Genomic DNA, 27,436 nt, shown 5'->3' with positions numbered 1-27,436 from the left:
TCAAGGGGGTGTTTTTTAACCAATAAAAACAAAAACAAAAAAATAAAAACAAAAATTCAAGGGTGTTTTGGTGATCACATCAAGTTGAGCAATCTGCCATTTTTTTTTCAATTGTTTGCTTGATTTTCATTCTGCTCTTTTTGGACCGATGGTAGCTTCAGCTGAGTTGGTAATCACTTCGCGGTTATTATTTTTTATTTGTTGCTTCAATTGCTAATTTATGAATCATTTATGAAGAAACTCTCTATGATATAACAATTGAGAATAATGCATGGTTTTAAATAGAGTAGAGAACAAGAAATGGAAAAAATCTCAAGTGGTAAATTAGGAGATGGAGGACAAAGAAGCAGCAAGCGTCCTAGGAGATCGAGGAGTGCAAGTCAACCTCGAATCAACTACCGAGAAGAAAATTCTGAGGAAGAAGAGGATCCTGCGGAAGATGAAGAAAGTGCAACAGATGAACAGACAAATGAACCACAAGGACACGAAGAAAGAGATGAAATTTGTTGTGCAAGAAGTGTGGCTCAACAGCTGGGAGCAGGACTTTCCAAAAATGGTCCCGTTTCTTGGATCGTGTCCGACCCTGAACTTCTTGATTGCCCCATTTGCTTCGAGCCCTTGACCAGTCGTGTATTTCAGGTAATTCGGTTTTCCCTCAATTATTGGTGCGGCACTATTTCATTTTTCTGTAGTAATAATTTAGTAGTTCTTAGTTCTTACTGTATGTTTGATGCATGAATGATAATTGATTCAGTGTGAAGATGGGCACATAGTTTGCTCTCTTTGTTGTACTCGATTGGGAAGATGTTCTACCTGCCCTTTGCCTGTTGGAAATATCCGCTGCAGGGCGATTGAGAAAGTTTTAGAATCTGTCAAAGTAAGATGCCCAAACACAAACTTGTTTCGTTACAGCCTCCAGAAGGATCATGAGCAGACATGCCAGCATGTACCTTGTTCGTGCCCTCTTTCACACTGCAACTTCATCAGTACATCCACCAAGTTATACCAACATTTCAGTGAGAAGCATCAGAATTCAGCTGTACACTTCATGTACAACAGAGTCCTAAACATTGTCTTGAATGTCGATAACACGTTTATTGTCCTTCAAGAAGAGAAATATGGTGACCTTTTCATTCTCAACAATATGATTGAACTCCGTGGGAATGTAATATCTGTTACTTATATTGCTCCTCCGGCAAGGAAGGAGAGTCTCGTATACGATCTCATGGCAAGGTCTGGTGGAATCTCCCGCAGATTCCAGTCATTAGCAAAGACCATTCAGAAGGGGGATGATAATATACCTGCTTTGGAAGAGAGTCTTCTGGTACCAGCTGACATGTTTGGTTATTATGGGCAGCTCAAATTGCAAATTCTCATATCCAAGTCAAGGAATTAATAGCTAAGCTTATGTATTTTGTAAGGATCTGGAGCTTTATATTTTGTCTAAATTAAACTGGAAGTCTAGTTTTCCAGTTAATTATAGGTTAACATGTTCAGTGTTGGAGACAATTGGCAGCTGGTCAACTAATCAAGTAATATGCTGGAAAATATTTTGGTTACTTCTTGTCTTTCCTGGTCAATGTTGAAGAAACATAAATATAAATGTTATTAAGTGTTTTTGATATTGTGTTAAACATTGGGATTAAAATCCCAACCTAATGGGGTACTTTTTTGAATGTAATATTTGTTACGTTGATCCGGAAATATAGAATTGTACAAATATTAACTGTAATATCAATAATAACTGTGACATAATATGAAGGATATTTCAATTCTTTATCTTGACGAATTAATTTGTCCCATAGCTGTGGTCTTGTGTTAATTCACAAGTTGGGCCGGATAACAATGGTCTTTTCGGCATACTCTTCTCTTATTACTCTACTCTTATTATCTTATCCTATTATTCTATAATAAAAAATGCTTTTGATTTAATATTCTTCAACATCCAATTTTATTCTATTCAATTTAAAACATTAACATTCTCAATAAAAGTTTTAAAATTAACAAAAATGTCCTATCCATCCAAACTACTATCATCCGCCAACAGTCAACGTCGATTGACGATACACGATTAGAGATGGCAATGGGCCCGAAATTTTCGGGTACCCGGCCCGGCCCGGCCCGAAAGGGGCGGGCTTTACCCGAGGTTGGCGGGCTTGGGCCTGGACCTGGGCTTGATTTTAAGGCCCGACCTCGGGTACGGGCCGAGCATGGGTATATCTTTAGGCCCGGCCCGTCTTGAAAATTTTAGTATTAATTTTACTAATTTACCCTTATACTATATATTTAATTACAATATTATCCTATATATATATATCCATTTTTCCCAAACCCTAACCTCAATTTTCATCCCATATTAAAGGTTTAACATGTTAAAATTGCCTTTAAATGAGTTAGATGGGTTTAGTTCAACTTATTAAAGTGGATTTCACCATAACATATTATGCACAGCTGAAAAGTTAGTATAATCAACTATTATAGAGTTTTAATTGCTCACTTATTGCTTAAATTATTTGTGGAAATAACTTCAATTAATATTTAAAAACCATTTCTAAAATTAAAAATATAAAAAAATTTGAAATTTATTAATATTTAAAAATAAACATTATTAAAAAAGGCGGGCTTGGGCCGGGCCTGCGGTTATAAAAAACCCGTCGGGCCGGGCTTGGGCTTTGCCTATCATACCCGTAGCGGGCTCGGGCCGGGCTTGGGCCTGTGTCATGAGGTCGGGCTTGGGCCTGGGCCAAGGGGTACCCGGCCCAGGCCCGGCCCATTGCCATCACTATACACGATCGACTGAATCTGGGTAATTGTGTGTCAATCTATCTATTCCCGGCTGGATCTACTGTCAAATTTTCACAATTGCTTTGAACGAAATGACATCACTAGTTCACCGTTCACGAGCCCAACGTATGCAGGTTCACAACTTGAGTAAGTTCGAATTACAAGAGTGGAACCTCTGGCTGTTGCTCGAATATCGGATATGAACTCTGTCATCCATGGAGGCGCAATACAATTAATGAAATTACACTTCTAAGAAGTTCATTACTGTTGTTTAGAATAAACAAGACACCATCTTTATTCTTGAAGAATAAGGATTCTGTCATTGAATTTAAGTGAGTAGAAAACAAACCCATACAGGAAAGAACTTGTGGGTCGGTTCGGATCACAGAATGAGACCACTGTTACAAGGTTCCACCAGATGATAAACCTTCTCTCTGCTGCCTCGATTATTATTATTTACTTCATAAACTTCTTCTCTGACGTTGGTTTGAGGTGGATAATCCATTCAGAAGAGGGATGATAGTATTCTTTGCTGTTTATGACCAGATGATAGTTCAATTTAACTCAACTCAAAGCTTATTTATGGATGTCTGGAATTTTAAGGCATTTTCATAATTAATGCATCATGTTTGTAATGTACGTATTCAATCTTCATTAAAAATTTTTTTTTTTCAAATAAATGGTATATATTACCTTCAACAAAGCTACGGACACCGATTATTTTATACCAAAAATATGCACCGGCCTATGTGTACCCCTGACTCACACCAGCAGTCCAGACACCTGATTTTTCTATAAATATTTTTCTAGTGAATAGCCGTCCATCAATTATGGACGGCCATTCACTTACATGGACTCTCGTCTATATTATATATACGGACGTATCTATTTAAAGGACGCTCGTCCATAAAAAAAATAGAATAATTTTTTTTATAAAATTAGGGACGATCGTTCATCAGTTATGGACGATTGTCCCTTCATTTTAGACGAACGTCCACAAATAAGGGACGTCCGTTCTTAATTAAAATATGAAAATTAAAAAAAAAAAAAAACTTTGGGATGCGCATCCATAAATTTTAGACGGCCGCCTTATGTTTGGACGGATACTTTAAAAAAAAAAAAAAAAAAAATTCTAAACACATCTTCTTCGTCTTCATTCCCCATCTCCTCTCTTCTTCTTGTCCAGTGTTATTCTAAGAGTAATGCAGATAGTAACCTGACAGGATCAAGGGGAAAGAAGAAGAGGAGATGGTTACGTTTACTGTTAAGTGGTTTGTGTATTTCCTTCTTTCATCCCATTCTTCCATTTCTCTCCACATCCCTCTTTACCCTCTTCTTTCTAGTTACAAGATGGTACATGACTTGTTCATGGCAGTCTTCAATTTCTGTAGCAGGTGATAGAGAAGTTTTTATGCTTGGTGGATCCAACCATGGCGTATTAAGTGATCCTGAGAAGATGAGCCCTGCAAAGCCTTTATCTGGTAATACATTTTGATATCAAAAACTGTCATGAACCTGCTTGATAATTTGGATAATAAAAAGTGATTATTCATCTACATTTCTAATTTATGTATTCAGTAAACTACTTCAGTTTGATAATTGAAATCTTTATGGTCAAATGGACAATATTATCTTTACATTTACATTTGGTTATGATTGTAGTACACATAGTGATATATCTGTTGTTTTGTGCTCCAGAAAATTCGAACGAAGCTGCTCTTGAGAAAGTATCTGGTCTTGACGACGCGAAAGTTGTTCAAATTGCTGCTGGAGCTGAGCACTCTGCATTAGTAACAGGCAAGTTTCTGCAATCTTTTTTTATCTACTTACTTTTTTTCTCTTGCTCATCTGTTTTCACTTCTCAATGCCATTGCAGATAATGGAATAATTATGACATGGGGTTGGGGTGAACACGGTCAACTTGGCTTGGGAAACACTAGTGATCAAACCCAAGGCAGTAAGTCTGGATGATGAAGTCCAGAGCAATGATGCTTCGTTCCAAGTCTACTGTGGGAGTGGGTTCACATATTATCTGCATTACTCTTAGAATAACACTGGACAAGAAGAAGAGAGGAGATGGGGAATGAAGACAAAGAAAAAGAGAGGAGATGAGGAATGAAGACGAAGAAGAAGAAGAAGAGCGAAGAAGAAAGGTGTTTATAAATTTTTTTTTTTTTTTTTTTTTTAAAGTATGGACAAATGGATGGTTGTCCCCAAAGTTTGTTTATTTTTATATTTTAATTAAGTACAGGCATCCCTTATTTGCAAGCGTCTGTCCAAAATAAAGGGACGATTGTCCTTAATTTTTATAGAAAAATTTTATTCCATTTTTCTTATGGACGGGCGTCCTTTAAATGGGGACGCCTGTCCGTAGTAAATGGACTCCGTCCATATAATATGAATGAGAGTTCATAGAAAAATCAGGTGTCTGTACTACTGGTGTGAGTCAGGGGTACACGTAAACTGATATACATTTTTGGTGCAAAATAATCAAGTGTCCGTAGCTTTGTTATATTGCCTTAGTTATACCATAACAAGTTGTTATGATATAACTGAGGCAATATATAGCATTTTTGGTTTCAAAAATTTGGAATTAGGAATTTTCGAGTCAGGTTTTGGTTCCCGTAGTGTTGGAACCAAGAATCTAAACTAAGGTCTAGGTATCAGGATATGAACTAGGACTAAATTGTTATTTGTAAACTATTGGGGGTTTATTTGTTATTTTTCAAAAAGTTGGGGGTAATTTAAACTGGAAACGGAACCCATGTTTTAGGTTTTGATTCTAGTTTCAAATCTTAGAAATCGATCGGTTTTAATTTCGATTCCTTAAAAAGATCCAAGGTACTTGGAACCGATCACCTATGAATACTAACTAATTAAAAATTGATTTATAATTCGATGAATCAATGGCACTTATCATTGGTTCATCAGGTTAGTTATAAGAACTGAACAAATCGTAATTAACTTTGATATGATAAAAAGTAATTAGGTGGTTATAATCAAATTAATTTATATAAACAAATTGCGTCGCTTTTAGATAATTAAATTCAAGAACTTTTAACTAATTAAATTTTGTTTTGATATGACATCACATTGAAAGTTTTGATCTGCTTGCCTCATAAATTTATAAAATACTAATAATAATAATAAGGCTCTTAATCAATAATCCATTGTTTCTAAAGCTTAAAGATCGATCTAACTTTGATGATTAAATTAGTTTATAAGGTTAATTAATATTTGGTGAGATGTTTTCATGGGATAAACAAATATTCAAGTTGATCAAAACTAAAAGTTGGGGTTCATTGTAATATTTGGAATTCTAATCGACATTAAGGATAGGGAAAGACATCCTATGAATTTACAAGGATTAATTGAACGTTATTCAGTACTTTAACAAAATCACACATAAAATTCTTAATGAATCATCACTTCATTCATTAATAATATACAATGTATTTAAGTAAAATTTCATTGAATCTAGAGAATTAATTGAATAAATAAATAGTGATTGTATCAACGGAATACTAAGAAATTAAATTTATTTGAGGGATAATTAGTAAAAGTGAAGAGTGTGTATATATATATATATATATATTGAGGAAAAAAGAGAGATTAAGAAAGGGAGAGAGTATCATATTCATTTGTATCAGATGGAGTATTTTCAAGCAACGTGCTTTACAAGCATCCAAAGCAAAAAGGCAACACAGTATCTTCAAACCAACTTAAGAGAAAAAACTCATGGAGAAGATGAAACAGTGGAAAGCCGTTATTGTAATGAAGAAGTGAACAATGCTGAAGAAGAGGTAGAACATGAACAGCCAATAGAAGAAGAACAACAACATCAAGAATCAGGTCAAAATAGAGAACATGAACAGCCGATAGAAGAAGAACAACATCAAGGAACAGCCCGAAGTTCCGGATTAGGCGATGGGCTTGATTTTGTTTCCTGGAACGTCTCTGACCCAGAAGTTCTTGACTGCCAGTTTGCTGTGAACCTTTGACCATTCCCGTCTATCAGGTAAGTTGTTTTCTTCCCAAATTCTTTTCCAATTTAAATGTATATTTAACACAATTATTTTAATTAAAAAGTACTTTATTCAGTGTAAAAATGGGCATATTGCTTGTGAATCCTGCTGCAAAGGAATGAGTAGATGTGCCTACTGCTCTTCGATTATTGGGTACGATCGTTGCAGAGCCATTGAGAAGGTTTTAGAATGTGTACAGATTAAGTGCCAAAACGTAGAATACGGGTGCCAAGAGAGGATGAATTACAGCAAGAAACGTGATCACGAGAATAACTCCCGCCATGTACCATGTTCATGCCCCCTTCCAGATTGCAACTTCATCGGCACAAGCATCAACTTATACCGACACTGCAGTCTCAGGCATAAGGAAGCAGCTGTTCAGTTCACTTACAAAAGAATTATACACATCACATTACATATTGAACAAAAATTTGTGGTTCTGCAAGAAGAGAGACGTGGCGACGTATTTATTCTGAACCATAGGGCTGAACGTAATAGGATTGGGCATGCAATTTCTGTTCGTCATATTGCCCCCACATGCAAACAGCCAATCTTCTACAGTATTTTAACAAAACCAGGAGGAAGCAACCTTAGATTTCAATCTTCTACAAAGAACATTCAGAAACTGTCTGATAAACCTCCTTTGACAGAGGAATTCTTAATACCAGCTTCAAGCTTTGGTTATTATAGGCAGCTGAAGTTGGATATCCGCATTGGGCGTTAAATATGATAAGTTCTGATATATGCAGAATTAGGTAGTATTATGGTTGTGATAATAAAAGATCATATAGCCACAGAGGATAGTTGGAATTGCTTAATTGATTATCATATATTGTACTCTTGAATCTTTATGCTTATTAGAATATGGTTTCTATTTCGGAAAATCATTTTGAGTCACTTGCTCTTTGATTGGTGATCATATATGGTAATTGTAATAGTATTTCATCCAACGTCCATCAAATCCACAAATGAAATGTTTTCTGATGTCCCCAAATAATGTTCTTTGCTGTTTATGACCACTCAAATGATAATTTCATTTAACTCAAACCAAAGCTTATCTAATATTTATGGACCTCTGGAATTTTAAGGCATTTTCGTAATTAATGCATCATGTTTGTAATGTACGTACTGAATCTTTATTAAAATTATTATTTTCCAATAAATGGTAATATTGCCTCAGTTATACCATTCTAGGTTTTGAAAAATTGGAATTGGAAATTCCTGGATCTGCTTTCAGTTTCGGTTCCAGGAACAAAATCGAGGTCCGAGTACTTGGATAAGAACCGAAACTGAATTATAATTTTTGTAAACTATTAGAAGTGTATTTATAATTTTTGGAGGCTGTATTTTTATTTTTTTAAAAGTAGGAGTAATAGAATTAACCCAGGTACCTTAAACCAATCACCTTTAATAACAACAAATACTAAATATTTAAAAATTGATTTATAATTCGATGCATCGACGGCACTTATCATTGGTTCAATGGGTTAATAATAAGAACTAAACAAATCGTAAATAAACTAGATATGGTAAAAAATAATTAGGTGCTTATAATCAAATTTATATAAACAAATTGCTTTGGCTTTTAGATAATTAAATTCAAGAACTTTTAACTAATTAAATTTTGTTTTGATATGACATCACATTGAAAGTTTTGATCTGCTTGCCTCATAAATTTATAAAATAATAATAATAAGGCTCTTAATCAATAATCCATTGTTTCTAAAGCTTAAAGATCGATCTAACTTTGATGATTAAATTAGTTTATAAGATTAATCAATATTTGGTGAGATGTTTTCATGGGATAAACAAATATTCAAATTGATCAACATTGAAAGTTAGGGTTCATTGTAATATTTGGAATTCTGATAGACATTGAGGATAGGGAAAGACATCCAATGAATTAGAAAGATTAATTGAATGTTTTCAATACTTTAACAAATCACCCATAAAATTCTTAATGAATCATCACTTCATTAATTTAATATGAACCAACACTTCATTAATAATATACATTCATTAATAATATACAATGTATTTAACTAAAATTTCATTGAATCTAGAAAATTAATTGAATAAATAATAGTGATTATATCAACGGAATACTAAGAATTTATTTTTATTTGAGGGATAATTAGTAAAAGTGAAGTATATATGTTTCAGATCGTAATTATTAAGAACAGTGGACCAACAAGACGATTAACGAACAGAATGGAAAATTCCTCTGCAGTGAGTTAGGAGAAGGAAAAAGGAGGGATCATCAAGTAGCGAGGAGAGAGGAGACTTTCGAAGTAAACGTTATGAAGAAGACCAGGACAATATTGAAGCAGATGAAGCTGTAGCAGGAAATGTTGGCAAAAGAAAGGTGGAGGGACCTTTCCCAATGGCTCCGTTTCGTGACCGTATCAGACCCAGACTTCCTTGATTGTCCTCTTGTTATGAGCTCTTAACCTTCTCCTGTATTTCAGGTTTGTTAATCTTCTAAATTTAAGTTTCTTTTATGAGATTTTACATTTGGGAATTACCATGAGATTGAATTTTTGCTTTTGAATGATTGCTGTCAACGCACTTCAGTGGGCGAAAACGGACATGTAGTTTGCTCTACTTGTTGCGCCAGCACTAAACTGAAGAAGAAATGCCCATCTTGTAGTTTCCCGATCGGATTTAAACGTTGTAGGGCCATTGAGAGAGTTCTAGAATCTGTCAAAATAATATCTCAGTACAAAAAGAACGGGGCAAAATAACAAAGATGATCGTTGACAGAATGAAATTCATCACAATCTCCATCTTCAGTTTTTGGATCAGGAAGAGTAATACATATCAATCAAGGAGAAGAATTTAAATTAGGGTTTACTGAAGTTCTTAATATTTTTGATAGCTGTAAAACCATACAAGCAATTACTATATATGAAGAAGAATTGTTTTTAATTTCAAACTCCATTTATTAACTTATTACATATTAATTTAACAATAATATCCTTAAATTAGTTCAAAAGGTTCTTCAAGATATCTAACATGCACACAAGACAACCAAATTATGGCTATTTATCCAATTCAGTATTAGACGAATATTGATAAAAAGATTATTTTGCTTAGAATTTGACGTTGGAACCAGGAAATGAAATCTGATTATATGGTATTTTGTGATTATGTGAATTAGGAAAAAGAAAATAAGTGATTCTTTTGAGTGTGTTATTTTATGAATTTTATGTTTTTGTTTTCCTTTTTGGGCAAATATTGAAAATTATTAAAAAATGTGAAGAATGAAAACGTATTCAACATGTTTATCAGAAAATAATATATGAAAATATAAACAATAAAAATCCATGTGACATGGTTGTCTAAAACAATATTTTAAAAATAATATATTTATGATTTAAAAACATGTTTAACGTAAAATGTAATCAAAATAGATCTTAATTTGATCCCCTTAAGGAGATGAAATTGAATATGATGTAAATTAAATTAAAATATCATGTATTTAATATTGTTTAAGAGAGAAGAGAAAGACTTAATAAGGGGATATTTAAAAATGAGGAATTTATAAATTTTGCCCTTTTTTTAAATGAAAATTGGAAGTTTGCAAACGAACCACTTTCCCAAATTTTACAAAAAAAGAAAAAAAAAATCAGAAACCAAAGAACAAAAATGTCAACAAACGAAGACCTTTTATTTCGCTCTTTTATTTATTTATTTATTTTTTATGAAAGTATGATAGATGCTATAGGTGACCAGATGTTCGAATCAATTAAGTAAGTACACTAAAAAATAAATCATAAAAAAATGAAATGGAATTGTTTTGAAGCATCAGGAAGTGATATATTTTGTCGTTTTTATATATACAAATAAAACCAAATATGATGATTTTTAAGAACTCAACGGGCACTGTCCCTGGACCTGGAATCGAACGAAGAAATTTATGGAAAGACAAAGACAAAACTAGTGTTGTCTGACATAAATTGACATTGCAGAGAAAAAGCAGGGATGGAGAAGGAGGAAGCAGAAGGTGTAATTTTTATGAAAAGACAAAAAGGTGGGAACATCAATTATCAAAACTAGTTGCGGGAAGAAATTCCTGTGAAGTTCTTCGATTCAGCTACGACTTAACCATTCCTGTCTTTCTTTAGTATGCTAAGAGCGTCTGAAACCTCCTAGTCCTACACATCAACCCAACTTCTAAGGAATTGAACTTTTCTGACTCTCATCACAGTTAATTGGTTTCCTATTATTTTTAGATGAATATGGGGTGGATCATTGCCCAAAACAAAACATTTTTGAACTTTTATCCTATTTATAAAAATCAAAGAGAGTGATTAATAAACCACCAAGCTAAGCCTTTGGAGGCTTTATATTTATTCAAACACTTGTGTTAAAATTATAAAGATCTGTAAAATAAAATTATAATAATTTGTATAGCTAGAAAGTATGTGTCAAGAGTATCAATAACTAGAATATAAGATCTAGTATTTTCATGAATTTCCTACCATATCAAAACTCCATAGTTAAGCCCAATTAAAAATATAAATGTATTTTGGATAAAATGACTCAGTATATGAGGGATTGCTATAAGATTCTAGTGTAAAATTAATTGCAACACTAAGATATACTAATTAAGCAAATTAAATTTTAACATTTATTATCTATTATAATGTTAATATGTTACTCTTCATCTTTATATATTATAGCCAAAATTTATTATTTTGATCTAATAAGAGAATTTATTTTTATATTTTGTAGGGTCAAAATTTTATGCATCAATATTGCATGCACCTGACAAATAATTGAAAAGCACTTTACTTATTACTTTGGCTGGCTGGAAGCTTGGAACTTGTGAGTAGTGAAGCCATGGCAAATTCCTCTGAAGATGGTGAAGGAAGCCGGTGTGGGAAGAGGCGAGAAGTTAAGCCTGACCATTCCTGTCTGTCAGGTTTGTTTTCTTTCTCCCTTTCAAGTTACTAGGGATTTTGATTCTCTTTTTTCAGTTTTTACATTTTTATTGTGAGTATGGTGTTTTGAGATTCTTTGATTTGAAGTTAAGACCTTGTGGTTGGAAATAACTGGTTGATTGACTGTATATATTATCATAACGCTGTAAGATGGGGGGTTTCCTTTTGTGGGCCAGTAGTGGAACAACTTGAAAGAAAAGTTAAATCCACCCTTTTGAAGAGGGATTTTTTCGTTTATTCTAGAGATTAGTTTAATTCAATCAACCTTTTTTTTTTTTTTTTTTTTTTGTAATTTTATTTGCTAATTTCATCTGCTGCCTAATTTTTAGTGATTTCAAGGTTGGTGGGGGGGCAAGGGTACGAAGTCTACAAAGTATATTGAGGGCCTTGACATAAGTATGTATAGCCGGGTAGCACATAACGTGACAAAACTTAACCGTGATTATATTAAGTTAAAATTAATTACGTCATATTTTATCACGTCATCGAGTGCACAATTTGTACACTATGTTAGTGGCTGTATTACTTTTCCCTGATATACTGGGTCCCTACAAGCTTGGTTTATGATCTTGATTTGGTCCCTGTTTGGCCCTTGCTTTCCTTTGTTTTAGCTAGTTTAACTTGTTTGCGATAGTGAAAATTCTTGCAAGTTGATACTGATTTCATGGATGCTTGTCCATTAACACACTACAAACTTGGTTGACGTCGAACGATTAGTTGCTTCCTTTAGTGTGATTTCACGAACTGCTGTCTGTTTTTGATATGGTTATAAAGTTTCTGAAATTTGAGCCTCAAAATGTTGTAAACATGAATGGATTTGGGTGCGAAGAATTGCTTTCTTGTATTCCTGGGTTGAAAAGCACTTTATATTTGTTTTTGTTTATGTACTAAATTCAGTCTCGTAACATTTATTGCATTAGTGAGTCATCATATGCAAATATTAAGCACAATTTGATAATCTTTTGTTTGCTTTCATGGAAATTAAGTGTGAAAATGGGCATATAGCTTGCTCTAATTGCTGCAATGGTGCTATATTCAAGACCAAATGTTTCATCTACGTTCACCTATTGCGTAACCGCTGCTGGGCTATGGAGAAGGTTTTAGACTCGGTGACAAATTTTTTTAGATAGGTAATACATCACGAAAAAAAGGACTAAAAATAGCAACGACTTTGACCACTAACTCATGTTCTGCCCCAACACTACTAAAATGCCTAAAGACTAGGTCTACACACACGAATTCCAAGGACCCACGTGAAGGACTACTTTGACAAATTCATACAAACCCTCCCTTAAACTGATGTCTTCAAACATTCAGTTTAATACAATAGAAAAAAAAACTCCGAAATCCCTCAAATATCCCGCTTACAAACACCTAGCAATTCTTTTAACTTCAGAAACGATGGCATTTGAGGGGCTTTGTAATATGTCTGCAACCTGATCTTCACTTCTACGGTAGATGAGCTCAATTGTTCCATTCTTTGTGAGATCTCTAAGAAATGAAATTTCACTCTATGTGCTTACTTCTCCCATGTAGAACAAGATTTTATAGAGATTTTGATTGCTAAATTATTGTCACAAAAGATTGCAGTAGGCCCTTGTCTCTTGAAATGAAGCTCTCAAGAATTTTCTTCAACCATATGGCTTGACATGTACATGAAGTTGCAGCAACAAATTCAGCTTCAGTGGTTGATAAGTGACAATTGTGTTTCTTTGATGACCATGAAACAACCCATGAACCAAGGATAAAAGCAATGTCTAAAGTGTTTTTTTCTATCATCTTGATCCCCAGCATAATCGCTGTCAATAAAGTCTACTTTTCTCCCTTCTTGTAGAACAACCCAAATTCCATTGTACCTTGCAATATCAAAGTATTCTCTTGGCAACTAGCTAGCAGATGCATCTCTGTTGGATTCTCCATGTATCTGCTGATGAGACTCATTGAATACATTATATCTGGCCTTGTTGATGTTAAATACATTAGACTTCTTGCAATCTACTTGTAAAGAGTGTCATTAACCTTCTTTCCATTATGAGCTTTATTTAGCTTCAAACCAAACTTAGTTGTGTACTCACTGAATTGCAATTCTTCATCTAACCTATATAAAATTTCTATTAGCGCATATAATTTTTTTTTTTTTTTTTTTTTTTTGAGAAATAAAATTCCACACCAGTTGACCCACCTCAATGCCAAATAAATAATGCAACTTTCCAAGATCAGACATATGAAATTCATTCATCATGGACTTTTTAAACTTTTCAAACATAGTCATGTCATTTCCAGTGTAAATTAAATCATCTACATAAGCATACAAAGATCATCTTTCCTCCCTCAATTTTAATAAAGAGTGTATGCTCATATGGACATCTTCTAAAACCTTCCTTCAAAAAATAAAAATCTATACAGCTGACCAAGCTCTTGGAGCTTGTTTCAGCCCATGTAGAGTCTTTTCAAGTTATACACCTTATGCTCATACCTAGCTTCACATAACTAGGAGGTTGATCAACAAATACCTGTTCTTGTAGGTCCCATGTAGAAATGCTGATTTCACATCCAACTAGAAATAAGCCATGAGTTTTGAGCTACCAATGCAATCACCAATCTAATTGTGTCATGCCTCACAACCGGAGCAAAAACTTCTTTGGATCAACACCAAATTCTGCTTATAGCCCTGGGCCACCAAAAGCGCCTTGTACTTGTCAACTTCACCGTTCTCCTTCACTTTGTTTTTATAAACCCACTTCACACACCAATGGTCTTTTGCCCTTTTGAAGCTCTGTCAACTCCCAAGTGTTGTTTCTTTTGATGGCCTCATTTCAACATTCATAGCCTTCTACCACTTTAATTCTTTGACAGCCTCTTTGAAAGTTATTGGATCACAGTTTGGAAAACATGGCAAAATGGGTGAGTGGATCCTCAGAATAATCATTCTTGTTACCTCATAGTCTTGCATCCATGCTAGCCTTTTTCTAACACATTGAGATGTGAACCTTCTATAGCATCAACCTGCTCATCATATGTTGTTGCTGCTGGTGAAGTTTCAGATGTTGTAAACCTCATTTCGAGGATCTTCAAGAGTAAAACTGTTGTAGCTTGTTGTTGATGAGGCTGTTGTGTTTCTTCTTCTTTTCACATTTCACCATCAATATATGTTGGTATTGTCTGTTCAACACCATTGCTACTCCAAGCCTAGGTTCTATCTTCAATACAACAACATCACGACTAATGACAATTTTCTTGGTGATAGGATTGTACAATTTGTACGCTTTCGTTGATCACTAACACTAAGAAATATGCATTTTTCTCCTTGTCATCCAACTTTTTCTCTTTGCATCCGGAATGTGAGCGTAAGCAAGACACCCAAAAATTCTAAAATAATCTACCGCTGGTCTTCTCCGCTCCATGGTTCCTCCAAGCGCTTCTCTTCAGATCTCCTGTCTATGAGGTTTGTTTTTTCCTTCTATATCCTTCTTTTGAAGGAATTTTGTTTTATTAACTTGGGTTCCAAAAAAGTGTGCACACGAAAATGTTTTTTGCAAATTTCAACCTTGTAGGTGCTCCCTTCTGGGCTGCAACTTGTTGGTTCATCTACAAAGTTATATCAACATTTCTCTGTTGAACATATTAACTCAGCCATACAGTTCTCATATAATACGCCTTTTACCATCACTTTATAATATTGCTCGAACTAGTTTTCACGCACTTAACTAATTTTGGGGTTCATTAAATACCCTCTAAGCCTAATGTTCTAAGTAAGTCACAAATGTGATTGGTGACCCTAAGGTTCAAACTCGTAAAGTCAATGAAGAGAGCAACATTTTAACTACTAGGGCAGTTATTCTTTTCTATTATTAACTCAAGTTAATATTGGGTATATGTTGATCAGATGTTTTACGGCCAGCACATGCAAATTCCACTATGATCTCGGCAAGTTACAAAAAGACACCACCCTTAAATTTCATTCGTCCACATTTAGATGTAGAGAACTGCTTGAGGACCATTGTCAAAACGGATTTCTTTTGGTTCCATCCTTCTTAGCAGATCTTATGGAAACTCCATTTGGGCATCTGCATATGGGAAAGTGGTTTATCAGGTGTTCAGTAATTAAATGTTTTTTGTTTAAGAATCACAACATTTCTTCCAGAAATCTCTACTTATTTTGATCCAATTAATGTTAATTTAATTAACGAGTAGTTTGACACACCGTTAACGAGAGATTCATAATGTTAAGATTTTAACATAAATTAATAGTGTTAATATTATATATGTTACACCATTCAGTTTGAAATTATTATTTTTTCAAGAAATAAATTTGATGATATGATTAAATAACAAGGGATGAGATTAATTAAAAGATGGTGAAGGAAGAAGCAAAAAATTTTGGAAATAAAGAAGGAGAAAGAGAGACTCAATCTCGAACCAATAACAAGAAACTAAGTTTGTAAAGAAGGTGATAATAGCTTCCCGTTAAGAATTTTTGGGTGTATTACATAACAGGTTTTTAGTTTGAATCTCTACGATTATTATAAGGAGTTCATCCTAAAAATTTAACTGATCGTTAATTTCAAGATTCTAAAGAATTAGTTAAGATGAGTCCAGCTTGGACAACCAAAAAAAAAAAAAAAAAAAAAATGGTAGTAATTAGGGGTGTTCAAAAGAACCGGTTGAACCGAAACCGACGGGTACCCTGGGTTTGGTTCCGGTTCCGGTTCCTACCCAGAACCAGTAGTCAATGGGTAGGTTCCGGTTCCAAATTTTTGGAACCGTTACTGTGCGGTTCTGGTTCCTATAGTTAGGAACCGGAACCAAAACCAGGAACCAGGAGCCGAGACTAATATAAAATAAAATTAAAGATTAGGGGGGTTAATAAAACTTTTGTAAAAAAGTAATGTGAATACATTTATATTTATATTTATAACATTTAAAGTAAGTTGGTTTGACTTTTGAGAATTTACCTTTACAAAGTAATGGAGTTTGTAATTTTGAATTTATAATTTGTAATTTTATTTTTGTTAACAAGTGCTAGGTGGGGGGGTATTTGTAAGTTTTTAAGGGTTTTTTTGCCATTTTAAAAACTTTTGGGGGGTCATGAATTTTACAGGGTACCCAGAACCGGAACCGGAACCGTTCTTACAGGTTCTGGTTCTGGGTACCTAGGAACCGGAACTGTCGATTCCGATTCTGGTTCCAAATTTCAAGGAACGATCAGTTCCGATTCCTTCAAAAAGTGCAGGGTACCCGGAACCGAACACCCCTAGTAGTAATGATGGTAACACTGAAGTTCTGTGGGAGTGGACCATTTCTCTGATACTGACTCTCACAACACAACAGCTTTCATTTGCTCCATTTCCACTTTCCGTCTTTTGGGTTTTGTTTTCTTCTGATTTAAAGTAAATACTTCTCTTGCAACTTTTTCTGTTATTGTCAATTATATGCAAATATAAATTTCTTCTCATCACTTTCCATTTGAATGTTTGAATAACAGTTCAGCGTGAGATTGGGTAAAATTTATATGGCATCTTCTCGCGTAATATATAAATGGATTCGATGGTTAAAAAAAGAAAGTTGGAATAAAGATTTCTGGGTAGTTAGTAACTTCCAGTTTTTAACTCAAAATGTGATAAATAATATCATTTCATATTTAAGTTGATCACAGATAATACTTATGTAAAACGGGTGTTTCATGTTTGAATTTGGAAGAATGTCGTCATGAAAAGAAATCAAATCCTCAGATGTTGAAGATATGGATGAAGGAGAATGTTTAATCACAAGAAATGCTTCTGTGCACATCATGTTGGAGTCCTCTTCCAGAAAATTTTCCAGAATTTTAACTTTGTTAGTGCTAAAGATAAGAACTCAGACGTTCAGCTCCTGAATAATAAGCTCCATCCCATCATCTTAATTGTTTGATGACATATTTCTTATTCTTCAGGGAGAGAAAGAAAATATCCCTACTTATTCAGAATTCTATGAATCAATGGAAACTCCAGTTAGTTTTTATATGCTTGTATATTTGTTTTCATTATTCATTTTAAAATATTGAATCAAATTAGTGGCAACAGAAAAGAATTCAAATTTTATAATAAATATTTGTTGTCTGATCACCACAGAGAGTTTATCCAAAACATTCTTCATAAATTCAAGAAGAAGATGCAGAAGCTCTTACTTCGAAGTGATTGCCAGTTAGCAATTGATTCATACTGTAGGCAAGGAGATTTCTGATAAAATTCTACAATTACAAAGTCCATGGAAATTGATAATTAATTTAGTTTCGATTCTCAATTTTTCACTTATAAATTTACTATGAAAGACAAAAACACTCACAAAAAAGTAAAAAAAAGTAGCACTACCTAATATTCTTTGAGTTCTAAAATTAAATGAAGAAGAGAAAGAATTGTAGACGTAGTGAGTTGTCATTAATAAACTTTAGGGTTGACATGACATCACAATCTCTGAAATAATGCAGCTTCCGCAGTGTTTCTCATGGGTAGCTTCATAGCTTTGATAATTGATTTTCATAGTAGTGGCATTGGAGTCAGAAACCACTTTTCCATATGCTCAGTTACTTTACAAGACTCACCATTTAATCTTACTTCCATTTTTATATGCAAAAGTGAAACCAAAAATGCCTCAGAATTTCTCTTCTATGGATGCCTTGCAGTATGGAGACGGACCAAGCAACAGAAACCCTAAGAGACCAAGGAGGGATTCTCAAAATCATACCCACTTCAGACATGAAATTTCTCAAAATCGTGGCAATGGAGAGAGTCTTGATTTAATTGGAGCTAGTGGAAATGGCCCTTTGTCTTTGGCTCTGACTGAACCAGCCGTTTTTCACTGCCCCGTTTGCTTTCAACCCTCGATCCCTCCTGTGTACCAGGTTTTGTTTTCTGTCTCTTAGTTTTGTTATGTTTCTGAAATGGGTATGTTTGTTTTGCATGAACTGTTACGGATTCAGATATTAAGTCTTCAATTTTTATATGGGGTTTCACTTTAAGTTTTTTATATGATTTTTTGAGCTTGTGGGTTGTGAGACAGACATGGATCTCGTCTAATGCAGCTTGCACCTGAACACTGTTAAAGTTTGTGTTTGGCTTTTAATAAATAAACAAGGCTTTTAAAAAAAAAAAAAAAAAAAAAAGATAGAACAAACAAACTTTTGACCACAATTTTACGATGTCCTAATGGCAGTATTCAATTTGTTAGGCGATTTTGAAGATTTTATCAGTGGGCCGTAGGAACAGAGTTTATGACATTTCTTTGAAGATAGCTGAAGAACAGTTTTGGATGTACACTGTTTGAGTACATGGATCTTTGTGAGATGGTGGATTTTTAATAGATGCTATTAGAGATTATGGTTCGAGGCACCTACTGTTCCTTTATTCTTGTTGATCGTAGTCTTCCTGGATATCTTTGTGGGTAGAACAATTTAGAAACAACTTGTGTATTTGCTTTGGGGGAAAAACTTTAATGGGACAAGCTCTTCACCTCCTTTTGATGATGCCATATATGTCTAATTTTCTCTTTTGTGTTGCCATATTTGGGCCTAATTTTCTATTTCATCCAATTGTCATCATGATTCAGAATAACTACTCTTATCATTTGTCAATAACCATAACCATGATGGGCGATTTTGAAAACTATCTATTTCTTTATTCCATTGGATGGTCTCATCATGCGCTAGCAAAGTGAGGAGGTGAGACTGTCTTTTTGAAGTTTTTATCTTGGTTTCCTTGTTGAATGATGTGGTGTATGGATATTTTATCAATGGCATCTCTGCTTGTCTTAAAGCTTGAAATTATTTATGTTTACTTTCACTTCAAGGTAGAGTTCGACCAATACCAATTGATTGCTGAATCATAATTTCCAGAGAAGCTATGACATCCTCACTTGAGAATGAGAATTTTTTTTTGTATTAACTTGTTTGTGATAGCTTTTTTTGCTGTAGCAAGTCTTTGTATACATATCTTCGATAGAAGCTGATAACTGTTTGTATGCTTGCATGGCAATGGTAATTCAGTGTGAAAATGACCATTTATGTTGTTCCTCCTGCTACGCCAAATTACAGAATACATGTCCCTTCTGCTATTGGCCTATTGGTTACAATCGTAACTGGGCCATTGACCGACTTCTAGGATCAGTCAAATTGATATGCCGAAATGCCAAGTATGGATGCAAAGAAACTATGACTTACTGGAAGAAAGATGAACATGAAAAGGAATGCCACTATTCACCATGTTCATGCCCCTTCTCAGATTGCAATTTTGTTGGTTCATACAAGCAGTTTCAACGACACTTTGGAGGTGAACATAAAGATTCAGTTGTACAGTTTCTTTACTGTACATTCATGACCATTGCCTTAAATGTTAGTTTCAGAATAATTGTTCTTCAAGAAAAGGAATGCGGTGACTTGTTTATTCTCAAAAATACAAGTACTGAAAATCATTTGCATCAAATCTCGGTTAGTCATTTTGCTCCGTCCTGGAAAGGATTTAGCTATCATACTATACTGGCTAGACGCAACAACAACAGCCTTGCTATATTACAATCTTTGACAAAGAGCATTCATGCCCAGCAGATTAATGACAACCGTTTGATCGAGAGCGATCCTTTAATGGAGTTCATTTACATACCATCCCATGTTTTTGGTTGGAACGGGCTACTCAGGGTGGATATTTGCATCTCCCAGCCTACTCACAGGAGTGATGAAGAAACAGAGTTGATTTTAGCTTGAATCTTCAATCGAAGCTACTCATTTTGCAGTTGAAAAACACAGCTCTGATGCCATGAACAATTTGTATTTGAGAGAAGAGAAATTTTATTCAGCTTGAAAAAATTAGTATACAAGACGTTTATTACAGTTTATATATACAAGTAACCATGGGTTGCTAACCATAGTTCCAAATAGTGGTGTACTCACTGAATTGCAATTCTTCATCTAAAACCTATAAAAATTTCTCGCGCATATAATTTTTTTTTTTTTTTTTTTTGAGAAATAAAAATTCCAGCACCAGATTGACCCACCTCATGCCAATAAAATAATGCAACATTCCAAGATCAGACATATGAAATTCATTCATCATGGATTTTTAACTTTTCAAACATAGTCATGTCATTTCCAGTGTAAATTAACATCTACATATAAGCATACAAAGATCATCTTTCCTCCATCTTCAATTTTAATAAAGAGTGTATGCTCATATGGACATCTTCTAAAACCTTCCTTCAAAAAATAAAAATCTATACAGCTGTACCAAGCTCTTGGAGCTTGTTTCAGCCCATGTAGAGTCTTTTTCAAGTTATACACCTTATGCTCATTACCTAGCTTCACATAATAGGAGGTTGATCAACAAATACCTGTTTGTAGGTCTCCATGTAGAAATGCTGATTTCACATCCAACTAGAAGATAAGCCATGAGTTTTGAGCTACCAATGCATCACCAATCTAATTGTGTCATGCCTCACAACCGGAGCAAAAACTTCTTGTAATCAACACCAAATTCTTGCTTATAGCCCTTGGCCACCAAAAGCGCCTGTACTTGTCAACTTCACCGTTCTCCTCAACTTGTTTTTATAAACCCACTTCACCACCATGGTCTTTTGCCCTTTTGGAGCTCTGTCAACTCCCAAGTGTTGTTTCTTTTGATGGCCTCAATTTCAACATTCATAGCCTTCTACCACTTTAATTCTTTGACAGCCTCTTTGAAAGTTATTGGATCACAGTTTGAAAACATGGCAAAATGGGTGAGTGGATCCTCAGATAATCAATTCTTGTTACCTCATGCTACTTGCATCCTGCTAGCCTTTTCTAACACATTGAGGATGTGAACCTTCTATAGCATCAACCTGCTCATCATATGTTGTTGTGCTGGTGAAGTTTCAGATGTTGTAGAACCTCATTTCGAGGATCTTCAAGAGTAGAAACTGTTGTAGCTTGTTGTGATGAGGCTGTTGTGTCTTCTTTCATTTTCACCATCAATATATGTTGGTATTGTCTGTTCAACACCATTGCTACTCCAAGACTAGGTTCTATCTTCATCAATACAACATCACGACTAATGACAATTTTCTTGGTGAGTAGGATTGTACAATTTGTACGCTTTCGATTGATCACTAACACTAAGAAATATGCATTTTCTCCTTGTCATCCAACTTTTTTCTCTTTGCATCCGAATGTGAGCGTAAGCAAGACCACCAAAAATTCTAAAATAATCTACCGCTGGTCTTCTCCGCTCCTGGTTCCTCCAAGCAGCTTCTCTTCAGATCTCCTGTCTATGAGGTTTTGTTTTTCCTTGATCTATATCCTTCTTTGAAGGAATTTTGTTTTATTAACTTGGGTTCCAAAAAGTGTGCACGAAAATGGTTTTTGCAAATTTCAACCTTGTAGGTGCTCCCTTCTGGGCTGCAACTTTGTTGGTTCATCTACAAAGTTATATCAACATTTCTCTGTTGAACATATTAACTCAGCCATACAGTTCTCATATAATAATACGCCTTTTACCATCACTTTATATATATTTGCTCGAACTAGTTTTCAGCACTTTAACTAATTTTTTGGGGTTCATTAAATACCCTCTAAGCCTAATGTTTAAGTAAGTCACAAAGTGATTGGTGACCCTAAGGTTCAAACTCGTAAAGTCAATGAAGAGAGCAAACATTCTTAACTACTAGGGCAGTTATTCTTTTCTATTATGAACTCAAGTTAATATTGGGTATATGTTGATCAGATGTTTTACGGCCAACATGCAAATTCACTATGATATCTCGGCAAGTTACAAAAAAGAACCACCCTTAAATTTCATTGTCCACATTTAGATGTAGAGAACTGCTTGAGGACCATGTCAAAACGGATTCTTTTTGGTTCCATCTCTTCTTAGCAGATCTATATGGGAAACTCCATTTGGGCATCTGCATATGGGAAAGTGGTTTATCAGGTGTTCAGTAATTAAATGTTTTGTTTAAGAATCACAACATTTCTTCCAGAAATCTCTACTTATTTTGATCCAATTAATGTTAATTTAATTAACGGTAGTTGACACACCGTTAACGAGAGAATTCAATAATGTTAAGATTTTAACATAAATTAATAGTGTTAATATTAATATTGTTAACACCATTCAGTTTGAAATTATTATATTTTCAAAGAAATAAATTTGATGATATGATTAAATAACAAGGGATGGATTATAAAAGATGGTGAAGAAGAAAGCAAAAATTTTGGAAATAAAGAAGGAGAAAGAGAGACTCAATCTCGAACCAATAACAAGAAACTAATTTGTAAAGAAGGTGATAATAGCTTCCCGTTAAGAATTTTTGGGTGTATTACATAACAGGTTTTTAGTTTGAATCTCTACGATATTAATAAGGAGTACATCACTAAAAATTTAACTGATCGTTAATTTCAAGATTCTAAAGAATTAGTTAAGATGAGTCCAAGCTTGGACAACCCAAAAAAAAAAAAAAAAAATGGTAGTAATTAGGGGTGTTCAAAAGAACCGGTTGGAACGAAACCGACGGGTACCCTGGGTTTGGTTCCGGTTCCGGTTCCTACCCAGAAACCAGTAGTCAATGGGTAGGTTCCGGTTCCAAATTTTTGGAACCGTTCTGTGCGGGTTCTGGTTCCTATAGTTAGGAACCGGAACCAAAACCAGGAACCAGGAGCCGAGGACATAATTAAAATAAAAATTAAAGATTAGGGGGGTTAATAAAAACTTTTGTAGAAAAGTAATGTGAATACATTTATTTATATTTTAAACATTTAAAGTAAGTTGGTTGACTTTGAGATTTACCTTTACAAAGTAATGGAGTTTGTAATTTTGAATTTATAATTTGTAATTTTATTTTGTTAACAAGTGCTAGGTGGGGGGGTATTTGTAAGTTTTTAAGGGTTTTTTTGCCATTTAAAAACTTTTGGGGGGTCATGAATTTTACAGGGTACCCAGAACCGAACCGGAACCGTTCTTACAGGTTCTGGTTCTGGGTACCTAGGAACCGGAACTGTCGATTCCGATTCTGGTTCCAAATTTCAAGGAACGATCAGTCCGATTCCTTCAAAAAGTGCAGGGTACCCGGAACCGAACACCCCTAGTAGTAATGATGGTAACACTGAAGTTCTGTGGGAGTGGACCATTTCTCTGATACCGACTCTCACAACACACACAGCTTTCATTTGCTCCATTTCCACTTTCCGTCTTTGGGTTTTGTTTTCTTCTGATTTTAAAGTAATACTTCTCTTGCAACTTTTTTCTGTTATGTCAATTATGCAATAGAAATTTCTCTCATCATTTCCATTTGAATGTTTGAATAAGTTCAGCGTGAGATTGGGTAAAATTTATTGGACATCTCTCGCGTAATATATAAATGGATTGGATGGGTAAAAAAGAAAGTTGGATAAAGATTTCTGGGTAGTTAGTAACTTCCAGTTTTTAACTCAAAATGTGATAAATATCTATTTCATATTTAAGTTGATCACAGATTACTATGTAAAAAGGGTGTCTCATGTTTGAATTTGGAAGAATGTCGTCATGAAAAGAAATCAATCCTCAGATGTTGAAGTATGGATGAAGGAGAATGTTTAATCACAAGAAATGCTTCTGTGCACATCATGTTGGGTCCTCTTCCAGAAAATTTTCCAGAATTTTAACTTTGTTAGTGCTAAAGATAAGAACTCAGACGTTCAGCTCCTGAATAATAAGCTCCCATCCCATCATCTTAATTGTTTGATGACATATTTCTTATTCTTCAGGGAGAGAAAGAAAAATCCCTACTTATTCAGAATTCTATGAATCAATGGAAACCAGTTAGTTTTTATATGCTTGTTATATTTGTTTCATTTTCATTTAAAATATTGAATCAAATTAGTGGCAACAGAAAAGAATTCAAATTTATATAATAAATATTTGTTGTCTGATCACCACAGAGAGTTTATCCAAACATTCTTCATAAATTCAAGAAGAAGATGCAGAAGTCTTACTTCGAAGTGATTGCAGTTAGCAATTGATTCTACTTAGGCAAGGAGATTTCTGATAAATTCTACATTACAAAGTCCATGGAATTGATAATTAATTAGTTTCGATTCTCAATTTTTCACTTATAAATTTACTATGAAAGACAAAAACACTCACAAAAAAGTAAAAAAAAAGTAGCACTACCTAATATTCTTTGAGTTCTAAAATTAATGAAGAAGAGAAAGAATTGTAGACCGTCTGTCAGGTTTGTTTTTCTTTCTCCCTTTCAAGTTACTAGGGATTTTGATTCTCTTTTTTCAGTTTTTACATGTTTATTGTGGAGTATGGTGTGTTGAGATTCTTTGATTTGAAGTTAAGACCTTGTGGTTGGAAATAATTGGGTGATTGACTGTATAATATTATCATAACACTGTAAGATTGAGGGGGTTTCCTGTTTGTGGGCAGTAGTGGAACAACTTGAAAGAAAAGTTAAATCCACCCTTTTGAAGAGGAAGTTGTTCGTTTATTCTGGAGATTAGTTTAATTCAATAAACATTTTTTTTTGTAATTTTATTTGCGTAATTTCATCGTGCTGCCTAATTTTTAGTGATTTCAAGGTTGGTGGGTGGGGCAAGGGTACGAAGTGCTACAAAGAGTATATTGAGGGCCTTGACATAAGTAATGTTATAGCCACCGACGGTAGTGCACCGAATAACGTGACAAAATCTTAACCGTTGATTAATATTAAGTTAAAATTAATTAACGGTCAATATTTTATCACGTCATTCAGTGCACAAATTTGGTACACTACTGTTAGTGGCTGTATTACTTTTCCCCTGATATACTGGGTCCCTACATAGCTTGGAGTTTATGATCTTGATTTGGTCCCTGTTTGGCCCTTGCTTTCCTTTGTTTTATGTTAGTTTAACTTGTTTGCGATAGTGAAAATTCTTGCAAGGTTGATACTGAATTTCATGGATGCTTGTGCCATTAACACACATACAAACTTGGTTGACGTCGAACGATTAGTTGCTTCCTTTAGTGTGAATTTCACGAACTGCTGTCTGTTTTTGATATGGTTATAAAGTTTCTGAAATGTTGAGCCTCAAAATGTTGATAAACAATGAATGGATTTGGGTGCGAAGAATTGCTTTCTTGTATTCCTTGGGTTGAAAAGCACTTTATATTTGTATTTGTTTATGTACTAAATTCAGTCTCGTAACATTTATTGCATTAGTGAGTCATCATATGCAAATATTAAGCACAATTTGATAATCTTTTGTTTGCTTTCATGGAAATTAAGTGTGAAAATGGGCATATAGCTTGCTCTAATTGCTGCAATGTTGCTATATTCAAGACCAAATGTTTCATCTACTGTTCACCTATTGCCAGTAACCGCTGCTGGGCTATGGAGAAGGTTTTAGACTCGGTGACAAATTTTTTTAGATAGGTAATACATCAACGAAAAAAGGACTAAAAAATAGCAACGACTTTGACCACTAACTCATGTTCTGCCAACACTACTAAAATGCCTAAAGACTAGGTCTACACAACTGAATTCCAAGGACCCACGTGAAGGACTACTTTGACAAATTCATAACAAACCCTCCCTTAAACTGATGTCTTCAAACATTCAGTTTAATACAATAGAAAAAAAACTCCGAAATCCCTCAAATATCCCGCTTACAAACACCTAGCAATTCTTTTAACTTCAGAAACGATGGCAATTTGAGGGGCTTTGTGAATATGTCTGCAACCTGATCTTCACTTCTACGGTAGATGAGCTCAATTGTTCCATTCTTTGTGAGATCTCTTAAGAAATGAAATTTCACATCTATGTGCTTACTTCTCCCATGTAGAACAAGATTTTTAGAGAGTTTGATTGCTAAATTATTGTCACAAAAGATTGCAGTAGGCCCTTGTCTCTTGAAATGAAGCTCTTCAAGAATTTTCTTCAACCATATGGCTTGACATGTACATGAAGTTGCAGCAACAAATTCAGCTTCAGTGGTTGATAAGGTGACAATTGACTGTTTCTTTGATGACCATGAAACAACCCATGAACCAAGGATAAAAGCATAGTCTAAAGTGTTTTTTCTATCATCTTGATCCCCAGCATAATCGCTGTCAATAAAGTCTAACTTTTCTCCCTTCTTGTAGAACAACCCAAATTCCATTGTACCTTGCAAGTATCAAAGTATTCTCTTGGCAACTAGCTAGCAGATGCATCTCTGTTGGATTCTCCATGTATCTGCTGATGAGACTCATTGAATACATTATATCTGGCCTTGTTGATGTTAAATACATTAGACTTCTTNACAAATTCATAACAAACCCTCCCTTAAACTGATGTCTTCAAACATTCAGTTTAATACAATAGAAAAAAAACTCCGAAATCCCTCAAATATCCAGCTTACAAACACCTAGCAATTCTTTTAACTTCAGAAACGATGGCAATTTGAGGGGCTTTGTGAATATGTCTGCAACCTGATCTTCACTTCTATAGTAGATGAGCTCAATTGTTCCATTTTTTGTGAGATCTCTTAAGAAATGAAACTTCACATCTATGTGCTTACTTCTCCCATGTAGAACAGGATTTTTAGAGAGTTTGATTGCTAAATTGTTGTCACAAAAGATTGCAGTAGGCCCTTGTCTCTTGAAATGAAGCTCGTCAAGAATTTTCTTCAACCATATGGCTTGACATGTACATGAAGTTGCAGCAACAAATTCAGCT

The 27,436-nt window shown here is 34.4% G+C and overlaps 3 protein-coding genes and 1 pseudogene across 3 annotated transcripts; all 4 read left to right on the top strand.

Moving 5' to 3' along the window:
- The first annotated feature begins 300 nt into the window (after positions 1-300).
- LOC116111194 (E3 ubiquitin-protein ligase SINA-like 10) lies at positions 301-1,396 on the top strand. Its single transcript, XM_031397390.1, has 2 exons — positions 301-639; positions 755-1,396. The coding sequence occupies exons 1-2, from the start codon at positions 301-303 to the stop codon at positions 1,394-1,396; spliced, it is 981 nt and encodes a 326-aa protein (XP_031253250.1).
- Positions 1,397-4,122: 2,726 nt separating this feature from the next.
- Positions 4,123-4,755, top strand: LOC116111193 (ultraviolet-B receptor UVR8-like). The gene is made up of 3 exons (XM_031397389.1): positions 4,123-4,265; positions 4,483-4,581; positions 4,661-4,755. Exons 1-3 carry the CDS (start codon positions 4,142-4,144, stop codon positions 4,753-4,755), a joined length of 318 nt encoding a protein of 105 aa, XP_031253249.1. The 5' UTR covers positions 4,123-4,141.
- Positions 4,756-6,434: 1,679 nt separating this feature from the next.
- LOC116111192 lies at positions 6,435-9,553 on the top strand (annotated as a pseudogene).
- An 8,827-nt stretch (positions 9,554-18,380) lies between these two features.
- Positions 18,381-20,489, top strand: LOC116111191 (E3 ubiquitin-protein ligase SINA-like 7). Its single transcript, XM_031397388.1, has 3 exons — positions 18,381-18,635; positions 18,962-19,051; positions 19,704-20,489. Exons 1-3 carry the CDS (start codon positions 18,381-18,383, stop codon positions 20,487-20,489), a joined length of 1,131 nt encoding a protein of 376 aa, XP_031253248.1.
- The last annotated feature ends 6,947 nt before the right edge of the window (positions 20,490-27,436 follow it).

This window comes from Pistacia vera, unplaced genomic scaffold (assembly GCF_008641045.1).
Source record: "Pistacia vera cultivar Batoury unplaced genomic scaffold, PisVer_v2 Contig63, whole genome shotgun sequence".
NCBI lineage: Eukaryota > Viridiplantae > Streptophyta > Magnoliopsida > Sapindales > Anacardiaceae > Pistacia > Pistacia vera.
Note: the sequence above shows the minus strand (reverse complement) of the source record. Positions and strands in the feature narration are given on the sequence as shown.

Bases quoted from the DNA above. Each gene is read 5' to 3' on its own strand.
- LOC116111194 (XM_031397390.1), top strand. From the start codon at position 301: ATGGAAAAAATCTCAAGTGGTAAATTAGGAGATGGAGGACAAAGAAGC. The intron at 640-754 runs GTAATTCGGTTT...TAATTGATTCAG, and splicing joins TGACCAGTCGTGTATTTCAG to TGTGAAGATGGGCACATAGT.
- LOC116111193 (XM_031397389.1), top strand. From the start codon at position 4,142: ATGACTTGTTCATGGCAGTCTTCAATTTCTGTAGCAGGTGATAGAGAA. The intron at 4,266-4,482 runs GTAATACATTTT...TTTGTGCTCCAG, and splicing joins CCCTGCAAAGCCTTTATCTG to AAAATTCGAACGAAGCTGCT. The intron at 4,582-4,660 runs GCAAGTTTCTGC...ATGCCATTGCAG, and splicing joins GCACTCTGCATTAGTAACAG to ATAATGGAATAATTATGACA.
- LOC116111191 (XM_031397388.1), top strand. From the start codon at position 18,381: ATGCCTCAGAATTTCTCTTCTATGGATGCCTTGCAGTATGGAGACGGA. The intron at 18,636-18,961 runs GTTTTGTTTTCT...TCAATTTGTTAG, and splicing joins CGATCCCTCCTGTGTACCAG to GCGATTTTGAAGATTTTATC. The intron at 19,052-19,703 runs GTTTGAGTACAT...TTTTTGCTGTAG, and splicing joins AACAGTTTTGGATGTACACT to CAAGTCTTTGTATACATATC.